The sequence below is a fragment of the Pocillopora verrucosa genome, chromosome 4 (assembly GCF_036669915.1).
Source record: "Pocillopora verrucosa isolate sample1 chromosome 4, ASM3666991v2, whole genome shotgun sequence".
Lineage (NCBI taxonomy): Eukaryota > Metazoa > Cnidaria > Anthozoa > Scleractinia > Pocilloporidae > Pocillopora > Pocillopora verrucosa.
Genome location: NC_089315.1, coordinates 26016504 through 26035158, shown reverse-complemented (window position 1 = coordinate 26035158; position 18655 = coordinate 26016504). Strand labels below are relative to the sequence as shown.

The 18655-nt window shown below is 39.4% G+C and overlaps 2 protein-coding genes across 2 annotated transcripts; one reads left to right on the top strand and one right to left on the bottom strand.

The window, feature by feature from the left end:
• Positions 1-2636: 2636 nt before the first annotated feature.
• On the top strand, positions 2637-5578 carry LOC131779322 (cytochrome P450 1A1-like). The gene has a single exon (XM_059095865.2). It carries the CDS (start codon positions 2740-2742, stop codon positions 4306-4308), a length of 1569 nt encoding a protein of 522 aa, XP_058951848.2. The 5' UTR covers positions 2637-2739; the 3' UTR covers positions 4309-5578.
• Positions 5579-8181: 2603 nt separating this feature from the next.
• LOC131779313 (neuronal acetylcholine receptor subunit alpha-10-like) lies at positions 8182-18398 on the bottom strand. Its single transcript, XM_059095856.2, has 5 exons — positions 18252-18398; positions 17500-17648; positions 11019-11063; positions 10485-10594; positions 8182-9525 (listed from the first exon to the last, which is right to left on the bottom strand). The coding sequence occupies exons 1-5, from the start codon at positions 18352-18354 to the stop codon at positions 8430-8432; spliced, it is 1503 nt and encodes a 500-aa protein (XP_058951839.2). The 5' UTR covers positions 18355-18398; the 3' UTR covers positions 8182-8429.
• Between the last annotated feature and the right edge of the window lie 257 nt (positions 18399-18655).

Below are 18655 nucleotides of genomic sequence, written 5' to 3'. Positions count from 1 at the left end.
CAAGTGCGCCAAACTTTTCCCTCAAACTCGACTGCGCAATACTTTTTATGTTTTTTGTTTTTTGTTTTTTTATGGTGGCTCGTATCAATTTTTAGCTATTTAATGATATTTGATTAACGTAGGGTACGTGATGTTTTTCTCTACCGATCTGAGTTCGCAAAACGCTCCTCTTTTTAAAAACGTTTAACATTCGCCACATTTAATTGATCAATACTTTTTTCTTTAATTTAAAAAACCGGAAACCGCACATTACCAGTCATTTCGTTAAGTGCGCGACGAGTTCCTTTGCTGTACAAATCGCATCACTTCTTATCATGTAGGTGGAAAAGGAAGAGTATTTGTAACTCCATCTTCCATTACAATTTTCTTTGTATAAAAAGCCCACATCAACCTTCCATTGACCCTTTACTCCCTGACGTCAGTGAGTATATTTGCCAAACTAGGTGCTCATAAGGGTATTTGTCTAAACAACCAAGAGCTTCTTCAGTTGGTGATCATTTCCTTTATTCTCGTAAACTTAATATGTGATTCAGGGGTGACACGGTAGGGAGAAATTAGACGCAATTCACTCTTTGCACCTCACCATCTCTTCCATGGTTACATAATTTTCCAGTTCAGTGTGAATCCGACTTCTTTTCTCTCACTCAGCGCAATTTTTCTTTTCTTGAGTTTTACACCGTTAAGCCACACGACTTGAACATAGTTCTTTTCTTCCCGTGCAATCTCCCTCCTCCTCCTTCCCAGGTTTAAATTGCCCACAGCCAGTGTTATCATTATTGCAGCAGGTAGCCATGTTTATGTAAGTTACCATATAGGTTCATAATTATCTTAGAGCTAAGAAGACTAAAGTTTAGGTCACAGTTGTGATAGGTGAGGTAAAAACCTTGAAAAAGCGACTTGAGGAGACTATAAGAATTAGCTTGCGATCGGATTATCTGTCACTGTGAATATATTTGTGTTCGTGAGTCCGCAGGCGGCCCAAGCGTACTGCGTATGATTTTAGAGGGTCTCAATAGGGTGATGGCTTTTACGGCTAAGGGTTAAAATTTGGCCAATTTAAGGCTAATGGTTAATATCTTTCCATTAAGGTAACCAGACAAAATTTTAACAACGACTAACGGTTAAAATCTGTTAATTTTGCGCCTAACGGCTGCGTTTTTTGCTGTTTTACTGCTAACGGTTAACCCTATTGAGGTTAACCTCATTTTGGGGTTTTCGACTCACGCGTTATTTGAACTCTTCTTATTGCAGCTGAATGATAAAGCTTGTTATGTCTCCTTACCTTTACTAGTTCCGCCTTATCGCTTTCGGACATTTTGTATCGCGTTTTGTGTACTATAAAAATAGGGTAGGCAGGTCACTGGACCGGTCCGGAGCACCAACCGTCTCCAGTTGAAGGCCAATAAACTCCACAAAAGTCCACCGATCTCCCTCAAATTGCCACCAATGAAAGTGCATTACAAATACGTACCCGTTCGAGCAGCAAAAGTTTAATTACGAGAGAAGAATAAAGAAACTGGGGCTTAACTGCAGATTACTCCGCCACTTTCGTCCACCTCATTTACATGTGTCGGAAAGCTTTGAAGATCGAGGCGTAACACAATAAACGTTATTCTTATTCAGTGACATGTAAATGAGTAGCAGGGTATTCTACAGCTTAACCTAAAGGGGCAAGTTTCTCAAGAAACTGTGTTACGCTCTGACGAAGGGCTAGCGCTCGAGACGTCAGCTTAGAAACTCTTTACGGTGGCCGATTTTTACATTATCACTTCAGTTGATGAAACCAAATTATCTAAATAAGATGGCTGCGATAGAAACTGGTTGTAGCTCGGTTTGAATCATCAAGAGACGGAAAAATTTTCATTTTACTAGAACTCTTCCCGATTTGAGAACATACTTGGAACATATTACCTTGGCTTATTTTGTTTTCTACGGCATGAAACGAACAGAAATACAACGAGATACTAAATCATAACAGACGACTTCCCTGAGAACCTCACTAACCTTAGTTGCATCATGGCTTTTCTCAGTTTCTTAGTTTTTTTTTGTCTCAACTAACATTAAACCCAAACTTTCTCTCCGGCTTTGAACAAGAAAAGTTAAGAACAATAAAACGAGCTTGACTCTTCCGAAATTTGAATGAAAAAACAAAGAGTCTCCTGCTGCCTGAGGGAAGAGCTTTTGCATTAGTGAGCCGACCCCGAAATCGAGGACTGTCATGTTCTCCTTTCAATCAACTGCCTGTTGACTCGGTGCATGTAAGAAATTTTCTCTCTGTGTCCGCTGTGATTATATGTGCTTCATGATACAAACATTATCAGTTTTACGTGTGTCTGAAATAATGAACTGTTTTTTTGTCATTTTCTTTCCTCTCTAAACTTTCGTGCTAAAAAATGCATTGCTGTTCAGAGTAGAAATGATTTCTTAAGAGTTAGTTCGTACAAAACTATTCATTGAGATTCATAAGCCAGATTAATGGCCTCATTTTGTTATAGCGTGAGGTTTGCTGTCACCATGCCTTTCGGTACGTAAATTATTACGTATGCATTTAGTTCTCCCAAAGGGATTAATATTCTGACCTTGGCAATGGGAAAAGTTCGGCTTTTTTGTTCATTGTTTGCTTCTCACACTTGATTAGCTTCAATAGCAATAACAGCACTAAGCGCTGGTCGAACACGCACACGCCTCCACGAGTTGCGGAAACCTAACACGAGCTATTCCTCTCTTGAAAAGTCTCTGATGGCTTTGAATTTCCTGGCTGAGATCCTGCCTCTGGTTGCCTTGCTTCTTTCAGTTGCTTATATCAGCGTCCTTTTCTACCGATGGACGAAGCTACGAAATTATCCTCCAGGACCTTGGGGCCTTCCAATACTTGGAAATCTAGCTCAGCTTGGCTCCTCGCCGCATATCACATTGACTGAGCTCAGCAAGGTCTACGGAGATGTGTTTTCCTTAAAGTTTGGCTCCAGAAAAGCAGTGGTGTTGAACAGCGAGGAGGTGGTCAGAGAAGCACTGTTGAAAAATTCTCGCCAGTTGTCCAATCGACCACCGTTGTTCGCCGCTAAGAATGTCAGAAAAACGAGTATCTCTTTTGGAGAACATTGCTCAGCTCAAGTCCTCAGGAAGAGATGTGCCCTAAGAGCAATTCACCAAGTTGCATTCGACAAACAAGAATATTTCAATAAAATTGTGCAAGATGCGTTTTTGGAATTCCAAGAAAGTCTGGCCGAGAAAGAAGTGAAAACATTCCAGCCTTCTGTTGACCTTAAACAGGTTGTTATCAAAATCATGTTCCACTTTACGTTTGGAGAAGACCCTTGCAATGTCGACCAGCTCATAGAAGAAATGCAAAAGCTTGTTGAAGAATCCAGCGAGTTTACCGAAAGCAGCGCAGCTTGCGGCCTGGTGGACTTCCTTCCTTGGATTAAACCATTTATTCGCAAACAGGTGGCCATGGTGGAACGCTCAATCGAGGGGTTGATGTCATTCGTTGATAAAGTGTACACTAACACTACGTCTGGAGAAAAGGCTACTGATAAAAATTGCATTGCATTGAGCTTAGCAAAGCTTTGGGATGAAGCTAAAAGTAAATATTACGAAGAGATAAAGATGGATTTAGATTTGGAAGAGCCGACGGATCTTCCTAATTCTTCACCAAAAGAGAACCAACCCAACAACGGGAAGGAAGAAATTGTCAAAATGCTATCAGCCGATATTTTTGGTGCAGGACTGGAGACAGTCTCAAATTCCTTGTGCTGGGCGATGGCTTATATCGTAAACAACCCTGAGATACAGCAAAGTCTTCACAGAGAGTTGGATAACACTGTTGGGCGGCATCTCCTTCCCACAATCCAAGATAAGCGAAACATGCCTTTATTACAAGCAACGGTATTGGAAGTTCTCCGCATTGCCTCTGTACTGCCACTCGCTCTGCCTCATGAGACAGCTGCAAAAACAACACTTAGTGGATACACGATACCAAAGGACACGCTCGTTGTCATTAATCTGTGGGCAGTGAATCATGACCCACGCGTGTTCCAGGAACCTCATGTATTCAATCCTTACCGATTCCTGAATGAAAACGGAGAGGTCTGCGATATAAAAACCAAGTTTCAGCTGCCTTTTTCGATTGGCAGTCGACGCTGTCTTGGAAGCTCATTGGCTAAGGCAGAAATGTTTCTCCTGTTGGCATGTTTGCTACAGCGTTTCCAGTTTTCACGCGCAAAGCCTGACTATGTAGACTTAGAAAGTCAGTTTGGACTCAGCCTACGTCCAAAAAATTTCAGTGTTTGTGCCAATCTTCGGTAAAGAAAAAGAAAACTTTTCTAGACTGTTCTAGATCTGTTTATTACTCACTCTCAGTTACACGATTCAGTAACTCCGGAAACTCTAGAAACAAAAACGTCTGTGAATTCGTCTTGTAGCTTATCGCGCTCTTCTTCTTGAGCCTTTGGAAAGAAATATTTAGATGTATAATATCTAAATGCTGAACCTTGTCGAACATATAGGATGCAAACATTTTGATCTTTTTAAAATACCATATTTAGCAAAGGTGGTTTTTACAAAATTTTTAGTTGTTATAGCAATGTTTCAAAACATGACTTTGGTAAGAGGGCCAAGGTGACTGTGCTCGAGTAACTTTGAAAAAGACACTTACAGTGGTCCATAGCCAATGGAATTTTACAAAAAAGTGTTTAAGCATGCATAAATATATATAGTAATTTAGATGATGGGTCGTTGTGCAAAACGTGATCTTTCAGTGATCGATAGCCATCTCAGGGGTTATCAGGGTCCAAAGCAAAGACAGAAATTTAATAAACTCCCGAGAGTTTTTCGTTTGTGCAGTAGAAGAGAGAGCGAACTGTAGTGCTGCAATTAAGTATATTACCTATTGCTAATTTTCCCGTTGTCTCGTTGCAAGATGTCAAAGTGTCCATGTCTGAAGGAAAAGATCACGGAAACGTGGAATTGTCAATGTACCCTCGGTGGGAGGTGCTCTGATCAAGCGCAAGTAACAAACAGTTGGAATTGTTTGACGCCGATTTCAATTGCCAACGTGGTTAGGTCAAGGTGACGTGGCTTGGTTGACTAAATTTCTAGCCACACATAGCTGAAATATTTTACACCGTATTTATTGTCAGGCAAGTACCAAGAGTAACCAAAATCTTTGTCGCTCTCGATCCAATGTGTCGAAAATCGGCCTTCATCGTTAGTCAGTGCTGAAGGGAGCATAACTCAGCTAAGAAACGGCTCTCATAGTCAAATGAAGCCCAGAGAGTTTTAAGACTATAATGAAAGGTTAATGGACATTGTCTGAATGAAAGTTCTTTTCGTCTGATTTACTCTTCGCTAAATTTACCACAACTTTCTCGTATTTGAATCAATCTCAACAAGACCAAACTTGCTTATTCACTTGCATGATAAAATATTTCGCAGTACCGTTCCATTAACGAAATGATTGTTTAGAATAATTACCGAGGCAACAATCTCTGAAACAAACCTCTGACCTGACTTTGCTTGTACTTCGTATGTGTATAGTGTAGAATTGTAACATTGTAGTAACTTTAGAATAAAGGCAGTGTTAATCTTCCGCGTTGATTTCCTACAAATACCAAAACAGAAGACTTTCCCATCTCTTTTTGATACCTCATCGCGTCCTGGAGTGCTATGGAATGTTTCTTTCAAGCTCTACACTGTTCATAGCGAATACTACTTTTTGCTTCAACAAAGCAACGCAGCTTGTGTCATTCCTACGGTTTTTTTGGGTTAGGAATTCTGACTAAATAATTGCTGATTATCGTGAATTTTTGTCGGTCCTCTCCAGCATTTGGAACTTTCAAATATATAAAAATGAATAAATCCATCCTGAATTTCTATGCAGTTACACTTTATGTCTCAATTTTATGCAAAGTTGAAACAGATGCACGCAACAGCCGGACAGAAGTGTTACTCGGGCGATGCCGAATAAAAGGAGAGCTGGTTTATAAATAACCGACTTATTTCCACACAATGCTTCTATCCTGAGACATAATTTTGTAATCCGACTTTGGAGGAAATTTTTTTAATTAACCTTTTAACTCCCAAGATCTCATCAGTAATTCTCCTAACTGTCTGCCATATAGTTCCTTTGATGTTAGTTTGGAGAATTTGGTATTGGATCAACAAGTAATCCCCTAATTGATATTTTTCTTTTTTCTCACCACTTGTCTGCTTGATAGTGTATTGATATTGTAAGGAGAAATTCTTTCATGATCACTCATGGGAGTTAAAGAGTTAAATGAACTTAAATGGATAAAGGAAAAAACGCTCTTTTCACACAGTTTCAAACGCTTTCAGGTGATTACTGAAGTCTCTTTCAAAACCAAAACCGTAGCAAGTGCCGGACAAAAAAGTGAAAGATAGATGTTGATACATAATAACACCTGTTTGCTTTCTAGAAGACTAAACTCAATCTCAGTAAACAATTGCCGCATTGTGGTAACCACTTCCGTTGTGTTAGCTTAATTGGTACAGGATAAAGTCACGAATGTCTTGTTTACGAAAATTTACGGTGTATGGTCGCGTTAATTGAATAATGAGTGATACATACTAGATTAGTCGAACTGAATTTTCCAACTCTAATCAAGGTCAGACTACAGTAGGAACGTGTTACAGAAGCCTCCTCATGCAAAGGTCTCAGTAGGGATCATTCCGGTGTAATATACCTCGAAGGGATTCGACCACTGAAGCGAGTTTGGATTAAAATGTTACAGACGAACTTCGGGAGTGCAGTATGCTATTGAATAAGAACGGTCTATGCATCGGGTCTGTTTTCTAATGACTATTCCTTCCCACCCAAGCATGATTCGCTGAGAGCAGCTGAACGCACTCTGACTTTGTAATTGCTCGCTGGATTTAATGAATGCACAGGGGACTGGACGAGATTACGGGAGATTGACTGTGGGCGCACAAAATTTGATAAGAACCTCTACACCTAGGATTAAATGGAAGTAATTAAATGGAAGTACGCGAGACCGGACGAGGGTGCAGAGGATTGGTTGAGAGCAAATGAGTTTGGGTGAAAAAACCCTGTATTGGACGAGAGCGCATGAGGGAACCAAAGATGGGATGGCTAGACGAAACCTCGAGAGATCGGAGTTGGAACAATACGAGTGAGACATGAAACATGACAAAGCAAGAGATTAAAAAAAATGCTCACCAGAGTTGTTGCGCGAGAGTGTTTGATTTGGTCACGCAAGATTGCTGGGCACCTCTAGTGGTTATTAGGTCACGCAAAAGATCGGATAAGAGTGCATGCAAGGGAAACAGGGCGCAAGACAAAAGTTGCGACTGCCAAAGATGCCAGAAATGCGCTCGAGGATGGACGATAACGCACCAGATTGGCTTTCAATGTGTAGGATTGGACGACAGCAAAAAAGATAGGTTGAGAGTAATCGAGATTACATGTGAGGCACGCTAAACCAAGGGAGCGCAAGAGATTATTTTTACGAACACAGAGGCCTCTAGATGGTCGTTACTTTCTTTTTCTTTAGCTGGATGTCATAGCAGAAGATTAACCGTCACATTTGACGCCTTTAGTGAAACACATCTGCAAAGCACGTTTTTCTTTACCTTTCAAATTTAATTAGCAACTCAACAGTACATCGAACTATCGTGTACATAAAAATAACGAACACTAAAACATTACAGAAAGACAAATAGTTCACAAAAGGAGATTGAGAATTTAGGTTATAAAAACGCGGAAAAAATTAAAATTGACCGATTTCTCCTCTTCGGCTTACGCATGATAACTAAGTAGAAATTGCAAAAAAAATAACAATAAAGATTGGAAAATTCACAGAGTGGATTGATTTTTCACAGACAAAGAATCTAGAGAAAAGCTCAAGAAACTGAATTACGTTGACAAGAGTAATAAACACAATCTTTGGTCACTTTTAGAAAGTCTAAAATTCAAAACTAAGAACTATGATCCGCTATAATATTACTTGCAACATAAAAGAGCAGCTTTCTGGGACATTCGCAACTGCTACTCAAAGAATTCGGTGCCAAAAACTATAAAAATTGAATATTTACAACGATTAGGTATATGTGCTAATGAAATCAAGGCGCTATACCTCGACACAAGCATAAATTTAAAATAAAAAAATTAATACAAAAAAAAAAATGCGGTGCTCCTTTTTCGGCGGAAATTGCCTCTTCAAGATAGTAAATTGCGTACTTTTTGTTCACACTCCACCAGCGTTGACATTAATTAAATTGTAGCCTGTGGAAAGGCTCCCGTTCTACACCAAGGATTCAAAGAAATGGCATGCACTCGCCTTGGTCAGCAGTCTTTTGAGCATGTTGGAAGGTCAATTAAAGTAAAAAGAGGAAAGCAAAAATCTAATTCTGTAAATCGAAGGGATCATTCCTCAGAATCTCGTTTATGTTCAACCGGTCTGAATGTCTTGAAAGTTCTTTTCGTTATCGTAGTGTGGTATCTTGAGGTAGAAAATGATCACGGAAAGAAAAAATGCCACCCCTGTAAAGAAGAAGAAAAACCTGTCAATCACGGAGGCAGCGAAATGCCACTTCTCTTTATTTTGCATCGATTCATCGTTTTTCTCGACGGCTTTACTAGGATTGTCGGAGAGTTTGTCCGTTATTTCTTCCAGCTCTTCATCCATGGAATCTTTGACTTTTCCCTGCATTCGACCGTCGTTTAAGGAGCTGGTACCATTAGCTCTACACCCCAGAAGGCGATGCCACAATGTACCTTTCAATCGACCTTTAGGGTAAATCATGTTATTGTGGCCGTATCGCTTCTCTGACAAGTTCACAGCCATTTTCATTCTCAACAGTTTCGCCAACCAGCCAACAATGAAAAAATTCACCCAAGCGGGAACTCTCCTCTCCGGCTCACTAAAATGGTAAAACCTTAAAGTGACCGACGTTCCCATCAAACAAAAGGCTACCTCAAACAAGATCACGATAAAAAATTTGCTGATCAGAGGTAGTACCTCTGAAGTCTTTGGAATGTTCTCGGTGAAAATGAGCATGTATACCGTGAGGCCAAGTAAGAGAGTAATCACCAATGCAATTCTTTCTCCGGACCCTGGCGGTAACGTGAAAGAAAACACTGTCAAAGTGGCCAAAAGAATGCAAGGTAGAATCAAATTCTGAACAAAAAACAACGGTCGCCGCCGAAGGTGGACCCTAAATGTTATGTCAACGTAAGGATACTTGCAGCAGCTATATTTAACAACATTTCGCGTCGCATTTACGGAGACCAATGTCCACTGACCATTACTGGTGTACTTTTGCAGGTCAGCAGTCTCGCTCTTGCGAGCCAAGTCAAGGAATTGGCTGTTGTAGGTCCATGATCCGAAAGTAAGTAAACAAATCTGCTCGTCAAAGGGAAAGAACGTTATGTCGATCTTGCAAATGGATTTGATTTCCGTCGGTGCAAACCATTCGTTTCGACCATCGTGGTGCAGGATAACCATAGTGTCAAAGTTGTACATTTCTCTTCCGACGCCGTTAATGCTGAAATAGCATGAAGAAGTATAAAAAGGAATCATTAAATAAAGTGTGAAGTGTACTTCTCTTCACAATTTTAAACTCATTTGATTGCAATAAATCATAATTTTACCTGCAGACGATATACTAGTAAAGAATTGATCCTCGCAAGCAAGCTACCACCGACAGAAGCACTGGTTGGGAGTGGAGCAAATTGTAGTTGGATCGTCGTCCCCGAAAAGGGGTGACGCCGTGACTATTAGACATACCCTCTGAGTGGTGCACTGAAGGGAAACTTTCTACATACAGACTTACACAACGACCGATAGGGTGATCGAGCGACCGACCGACCGACCGACCGAGAAAATGTCTTAACCCTTTCCGCCCTTGCATCAGTATGCATATTCTCCATGCTGTTCCCTACGCATTCACTATGGTGCTGATGAGGAGAATTGGTTTTATAATCCAGAGCTTCTCTAGTTGGTGACCATTTCCTTTATTCTCCTTACCTTAATGTGTCATTTAGGGTGATATTGTAAGGAGATATTAGATGCTTGTCACTTTTAGGGTTAAAGGGTGAGGGTTGAACCAGCAAAGAATCCGGCAGATTGGATTGGAAGGTCGAACTTCCTTATGTGATATTTATAAAACGTTAGGCACTATAGTTAAAGAAGCTCAAGGTAAGCGGAAGGTCTCTGGGACATTGTGCAAAAGTGGTTAAGACGCTAGACTGGTTCCGTTGGTCCCTGGGTCAAGTAATTCAGCCCGTTCCTTGTTTTCCCCATGATTGGGGCGATTGTAAAATTTAAAATCATCACCATTATTACAACGTTTTTACTGCTTGGAACGAGGAAAAAGTTTAAATTTCACAGGTAGCAAAACTCTCCAAACAAAGATGAAATGCTAATCCCTAGCGAATTGATCAAGTGACTGATCCGAAAGTAAGTTAGACTTTGTATGAAAAGACCGTGCATGATTGTTCTTACTTGTTGTAAAGAAGAATATCGGGCTTCCAAACTATCTTTGGATTGACGTTAATGTCTTTGATTCCGCCAAACTCTGCTGGATCCCACGTAAGCCTCTTGTTGTTCCAAAACTAAAGAATGAAAGCAAACTTCAACTTGTGTCAGTTTCAACTGCTTCAGTCTCTTTTTTTGTCATCGGGAGAATAGAATTCAGAATTTTCAGTTGCCAGATGATCGACTTGCGAAGTAAGTTTTTCTCCATTCAGGCAAAGCAATACTGGCTATACTCAAGTGTAATTTTACGATGTTCTAATCCCTTTTTATGTTGTCTTAACACTGAGCTCCAGTGATACATTTTACAAGCTACGTTAAGAAAGCGAACAACGATCAGCGCAAATCAAACGCGCTGGTTCATCTTTGAGGAACCTTTTTTGGTTCTGTTTTGTCTTTTTGTTTTCTTTTTATTCTTTATTCAGGTACTTCTCTGTTCAATTGTGCGATATGTTACAAAATAAAAAACAATGAAAATACGAGTAGCTGTATAGTCAAAAATACCTGTCTGACCCAAATGTTGCTGGTCATGATTTGGTCTTTGCTATCCTGTGTGGGAAGGAAAAAATTATGAGTTGAAACGACAACAGACGAATGTTTGACGGATAGTGTAACTCGTCTTGCCGCGAGCGTGGGACTTGGTTAAAAGTCTCGCGTCCCTCCTCGGAATCGGATTCCGCTCTCTGAACCTCTACCACTGAGTTGCAGGGAACTCTGTGGTGAGCAAGGCCATTACTAAGTTCAGATGTACACGTTCCCTGTGTAGAGCTTGGATCAGCGTATAGGAATAGGAAAGATGATAATTATGGAGCTCACCCATGAAATTCAGGGGAACGAAAAGAGACTCCACGAGTAGTCCAAGTCAGCAAGATTTGCGGCACGCCATTTTAATTTCTCAAAACCTTTTTAGATCTTTGAGAACATGAATGATCTAAAAATAGATCGAGAGATATTGCCTCACAAAAAGGCTCATATGAAAGCTTTATTCTCTAGCGTTATTCTCTCTTGCATTTCGGAAGTATTGTTTTATGAGTATTTTTCTATCGCTACTGAGGTAATAAAGTAAGACAGAGGATAAATTTTAAGCTCGTTAGAGACCACAGGAGATGTCAACGACAACAAAATTTACGACACGCCAACGGTGATTTCCAAAATCTTGGATTTCTAAGAATGTAAAAGAACTAAAACTAGAAAGAGAGACATCCCCTTCGAAATAGGGCTCACATGAAGCTTCATTCTCCAGTGTTATTCTCACTTGGGTGTTACACAAGTTTTTTGGCTGGAAAATTAAAGAAAATAATAGATGGCCGTGAGTTAATTAGATCTAATTAGTGACCTCCCCTCGGGTAGGAACTTCATTGTGACCAGGGTCTGGACATTCCCATCGGTTCTCATGTCTGTCTTCTTTTTACTGGCATCCGATACATTCAGAGAGGAATAATGAATTGTTTCCCATTCACCAAAAAAACAACTTCTTTCCTCTCCTTGAGAACTAACTTTTGTTGAAGAAAATTCATGCCGTTTATCGCATCAGATGTTTGCTTTCAACTTCAATCACATGATCAGGTTTCAACCGGTTTGAAATATGTTTTGCAAAAACCCAGGTTTTGTTGACAAAGATTCAACAGTTACGTATTTTGGGAGCTGAGGGGTTAATTCCACTGAGGCCAAGGTGTAAGAAAAAATAATCGTTTATGATACGCATTGTTAGTCAGAAAGCCAAAGTTATCCCCGACCGGACCGCCTACTTGGTCAACAAGAATCTTTAAATGATTTTCCCAAAGCTATGTTGAACTCATGTGGGTTGCCCTGAAACACTTTTACACTTTGAAAAGGATATTTATATAACAGAACTAGATTTGAACTAAGGCACATCAGTGTGGTAATTGATCTTGGATTTCGTTGTCTCACTGCTTTCTCAGCTATGCATCCGTTAAGAAGATTAAGATAATTTTGAAAGCAGCAATGTAATTTTCTCACATGTACTTTGGTGATAAACAGCAAAGGTGAAATGCAAACAAAGGTGAACATAGCAAGCGATTCTCAATATGGTCAGTTTTAATTACACACGCTGCTAAGAGTAACTCGTCTTTTCAAATGTTCATTTAGACACCAAATAGCTACACTCGATTTGACAACATCCTGCACCAGTTGAGACAGATTCACTGGGTTAAGAGTTTTTTTCGTTTTACAGTGTAAAGGAACAGACCAACTGTAATAACGGGCAGTTCTGTTACTAATATACTCCTTTCTCGTGAGATAAGCTAACACACGCTCAATAGTTTACACTAAACAACCCGAGAACTTATATTGTTTATCATACAGATTAACTACTTAAATTTGTTTGCGTAAACATGGAGTAGTAAGAAGTTTTTAAATTGCACCCGAAACTTAAATTTGCGTGCTGAGGTGTTCCTCACTTCGAAAAGTTTCAGCTCTGAAACATTGAAATAGTCACCCTGCAACATCAAAACAACTCTCGCATTCTGTACAGACAATCCAGCCATTCCTCTTCGTGATACCGTCAAGTTTTGCAACCTGGAATGATTTAAAAAGGTGCGCCTTTCCAACTTTTTCAATTCATCATTTAACCTTGCATTATTCACTTATTATCGATGTCATGGTCCATTATTAATGTTTGTGTGTTCTTCTAATTAAAAGTGCAACAGAGGGAAAAGTAAAACGAATATATTGGGAATCGCAAGAGAGACGTATAAATTCTCCGAATATTTCGAAAATATCGCCACTTTAAAAACACCTCAAGGTTTTGTCCATTCTTCTCTTTGGGAATTCAATGCATTGTAAGCATTTTAAGCGCGAGAATCCGAAAGTTTTAAAACAGTTTTTTGATGTTTACCATGTGTGCAGGGAAGATCACAAATACAGAGAGCCAATTTCACGTTTTAAAACTGCCTCCAAACAGTAAAAGAATGCTTGCAAAGGTAGCTAGTTTTTTTTTCCGCTGGAAAAGGAACAAAGTATCACGAACTCAGATTCCTTCTGTTCTTATATTATTTGATAGACGACAATTGATTCATACTTAGGCAAATATCGCTCAGAGTAGGAAGCTTGAAGAGCTCGAAGCGAGGGCAAATGCTGCTCTCGGCTACGCAGCTTTTGGAGTGCTCTTTTCTATAATTCGAATACACAAACGGAGGTGAAAAAAAAAAGAAAAGAAAAGAAAAGGAAAGAGAATCTGTATGAAATAGCTGTACCAACCAACTAAAATGATGAAATGAAACTTTTGTCTTCGTTATACTTTTGATTTAAACCTTCAAGTTTACCATCTCCTTGTAAACCAGGATTAATCAGTGTACAGATATGCATCCAGCGCTTTCAGGGTTTTAATGGATGCAAAAAATAGAATTACCATCACAGTACTTAACAATCGACTCTCATTGTGCCATCATTACTATCTTGGGAAATCAAATTACTCTGCCGTGTTCTACAGATTCATTAGCCACTTCAGTTAGCTTATTAAGAACGAAAATGTCACAGTATGTGGTCTATCAGACGTCCTTGTTACTTGTAACATGTCATGAGCAAATTGGTAAAAAAATTTCGGCGACAAGTTAAACCAAGATGGGGCCTTTCTTGCAATGGCTTGTGGGGAAGACCTCTGACAGATACACTCCTTCAAATCATCATTCCCCCGTCAACTTTTCCCGGCAGTGCAATTTTTCGGGTTTTCTCGTAACACCTAGAATCTCGCTGTTTAAAATATGGGCATGTTTCACGAGTACCTGGCTATTTCATGACAAGACGAGTAATTCTTTTTAAGAACCTGTCTCAAGTGGCATTTTTTCATCAATAGCCACACCACTTTTGTTGATGCAGCTTTGAAACAGCTGAAAATATGAGGTTCGCATGCAAGGACGTATCTACCTCACAGACTGGCGAGTGACAAGTTATAGGTTAAATATTTCGAAACCCTATAATGAGGTGAATAAATGTTCAAGTCATTTCCTTGACGTATTGCTTCTCCGTTCAAGGAAAATAAAAAAAACCTTTGTTTTCTTTTTACTCAAATGCATATTACGTAATCAAAGATAAACAAGTGTCTGAAAACTGTTCATGAAAATCCATTGTTCACGAATCCAGAAGAAAAGACATCTCTGTCATCACAACACTTCCAATCTCGTTTAATCTTGAGTCACAGATGGTAAATTCTCCTGATCATGAACCTTGATTGCGGCCCTTTGACCGGCGAGTTTGAACCTGCTGCCTGAAGATCAAAAGGTCTAGAAAGTTGTCACAGCTAGTCTCTTAAGGCTCTATGGCCGTAGGTTAAGGGAAGAAATCAGTAAGAATTTTGTGTGCCAGCTCTCAGTGACTCTATGGCTGCAGCTTCAAAATAGTTCTACCGATTTGTAATCCGCGTTAAGAATCCATCACGTTAAACTACGTTAATTATGTAAGCCTGAATTATGATCTCCTCTCTTGAATTTGTTTCATGGATAGAAGTACAGGGTAAAACACAGAATAAACATTTGTACCTTTAGCTTTGTGCTTTGCTTGAGAATAAACAATTAACCGAGGCGTTCGTCTTTTCTGGGATGGCTAAGGCGATATGCTGCGAATTAACCTATTTCACAACAGGAAGTTATATCTCTTTCAGTATGATCTTTTGGGAATATTTAGGCAAACGGCAGGAGGCAACACACAACAACAGTACGGATAGATCCTTTTTACATAGAAAGAAACACTATCACCTTCGTCTTCACTAGAAAAACAATTCTAAAAGACGACAACATCGAGGAACAGTTTGCACAGCTTGTTACATGTAATTCCACTGAGTTAATAAGTTAACTTCTATATAATGAGTGCATGGAGACTAGGGGCCAGGGATCTTAAAACAACATCTGCAGAGCTCAGAATTTTAAGTTGACGTACCCCGTAAATAACGCCTAAAACGCGAATGTTGTTGAATTGCAAAGACAGGAATCAAGAGAAATTCCATAGGCTGCCGTTAGAGATGAGTCTTAAAGATAGATTACAAAGGTCCTGTCGAGTGATGGACCCGTTTTCAAGAAGGAAACGAAAAATAATACTCCGTACAAGATGGCATCAGATCAAAATAGTTTGTAATTAATATTCCAAGACAAAGCAGTTCATGCGAATCTCGAAATGTGACAAACTGAAATTGTTCATGTCCTTGGCTTTTGTATGACTGGGATTACATAATATGGCACAAAACCCAACTCCTAGGGTTGCAGATTGTAAAATATAAACTTACATCTTCACTTCTGAAACCGCACAACTGGCTGGATGACGTTTTGGGAGATTAGCCATTGAAGACTGATATGAATTTTTCTGTATAGCTTTCATTAAGTGACCACATTAGAGAGTTTGGTTGGTATACCCCATTTATCTAGCACCTAATCGTTGGAAATGTTAAGTATTATCTACGTGAGTTTTCTCAGAGGACATTGTATTTATGTGAAGAACCTCGAGTTCCTTGGAAAATATAGTTAAATGGTAACGTACATCGACTCTCGAAAAGACTAAGAGAGTTCCCATGGAGTAAAGTGGCGCGTTCTTATTCGAGAGACTTAGTTTCTACTTAAATGTGTCATTATCTACAAGAGGGATTTGTGTAAGTACTTAACTGAATAACTTGTTACTCAAGTACTAAAGGAAACTGATCATGAAGGTAGGCCATGACAAAAATTATAAACAAAGCTGTTGTGGTCAATGTTTTTACCCGAAAAATCACAAGCTTTTGTATTCTGTTAACTCTTACCTTCGGAATGAATCAATGAGATACTTTCGTTGGTCAGTGGTCACGATCAGGGAAAAAGCTTACAAAAACACAGAGTATAGGGAACTGTCAGATTTTATAACCATTTCATTTCATCAACTACGTCCCTTAAAAACATTTTCACTTTACCCCTAACTTTTTCACAAGGTTTTATGATTTTTTCGTGCAAGCTTTGAGTTTATCCATCCATATTCAAAGAACGACAAATGCGAGTAAATAACTTTTCAGGACCATGGATGACAGATGGCAAAGGGCTTTTTGATAAGTTATCAATTTACATCAGAATAGATAACAAGAACTAATGAGTTTCAACTAATTGTTCATAATCTTTAGATTTAGAAACTGTTATTACACAATCCATTATGGCTCGGGTCATGAATGCAATCTGTGCATTTCTTTTCGGAGCGGAAACACTGAAAGGTGTATCTTGTCATTATGGTTGAAATAATTAAATATATATCGAAAAGATAAGAGGCCAAAGGTATGTATTAACCCGTGATATCTAGGTTATCCGAGAACGGTGGAGAAAAGTATAAAGCACACGATCATTGCGGCTTATGTCTTCTAAGTTTCCCTGGTGGTCTTAAATTTCCACCGTGTTTTATATTTCAAGCTTCTTTATCTGTTAAATGTAGGAAATTAGCCGTATCTGCGGGCATCTCTCCACTTAAAACTCCATGCACAGAAAGTAGGTACGTCATCTAACCTGCTAATTTCAACAACAGCAAGAGAAAATCTTAACTAGTAAGTTGCCGTCTTTTTTTTTTCTTCAAAGGGCAATGTGAACAACACCTGATTTCTTTGAGCTGGATCGAGGCTTTCGGGAAACATAGAGATTGCATGAACAAGTCGAAAATCGCGAAATGTCTCACATAGGCGCAAACATCCTGTGACAATAAGCAGATTCACTCCTGGATGATAGAAGATATAATGTTTTTCACCACGAAAGTTTGTTTTGCGTACGAATTTGCTTAAATCAATATTGACGTACCGGCTTTAATAGGGTAACTTCTGTTCCCTTTAGCCAACAAGTACGGTCAAAATCATCAATTTCTCATTAACTGTAACGGTAGTAATATAGAGGGCAGTAGAGCCATCTAAAATCAATACGTTTTCCAGCCCAAAAATAACAATGTAAGATTAAACGTTACCCTAGTTGGAAAAAGAACAATTATCATGGGAGAAAACGGTTTTACCAAGCACGATGACTTTGGAATTACTCACCAAGTCGACGAGCTGACTAAATGCCATGTCGAACGTAACAATTACTGGTTCAGATCTGTTTTGCGTGGGTAGAATTTGTTTCTCTTGTAAGTAGTTTTCCATGAGGTGATGGAGAAGCCTGAGTTCTGCATCCTCGGGAGCTTCCTGAGCTGGGAAAGAGTTTTTAACACCACTGTTACTTGAGTGACACGAAAAAGGAATTAAAATAAAATATCATAGAGGGTATGATGGGCACATATGCAGAAAAATTGACGTGTCCAACTTACAAAGAAACGTAATTCGTTAGCAATTGTTGAGCTGCTAAATGCTCTCTACAGGATCATGGAGGTTACTCTCAAAATGTTTCTGCTATTGAAAAAAACTTTTCAACATGTCTCCGATGTGTTGACTTTTAAGGAATCCAGACAGTTTTAAAAGGAGAATTTTTTCAATCAGTTTCATACAGCGAAACTCTCTTTGGTGCTTGACGAAGCCGAAGGATGCCTCTCATTCGCCGCATATGGATAACAGACGCCGTCCTACAACAATAACCATATCTGACCTTCGTCTCTAAAACATATACTACTCACACAGTTGGTGCAAATAAAAAAATTCTTTATCTCGCAAAGAACAATTAGAACGTTCCTCGCGCTGTAGGTGAAGAAGAAAGCCACAAAAGTTTGGCAATTTTCAAAGTACGATTAGGACGAGATACAATTACAGCGCGTTGTTGCACCGAGCCGCATGTTGAGTAATTGCATGTTTCCTCTTACCTTTACAAACATGGCCCAACTTAACTAGAGTTCCGAACAAAAATACAATCACGGCGAAGTGGTTTTTCATTCTGTCAGCACGGCGAAACCAGAAGTATGCCATCGTTTTGTTGACGGTAAAGCTGTTGTGTGATTGGAGCTGTCGATGGTGTGGCGATAGCAAAATGTGGTAAAACTCAAAAGTTTCTGGGCTATTTTATCTGTAGCACGATCTCGTGAGAGAAAATAAGATCCCGCGGTGAGATTGTTTCTAATTGCAAATGTCCTTAGGGTAGTGCTGAAGCTGTACACTCAGCACCGTAATCTAAAACTGCCGACAGCAGGGTGACACCACCCGATAACATGTTTTTCATTATGTTTGACATAGTTTAGAGACTGACATACTTCTTGCAAATCATGCAATA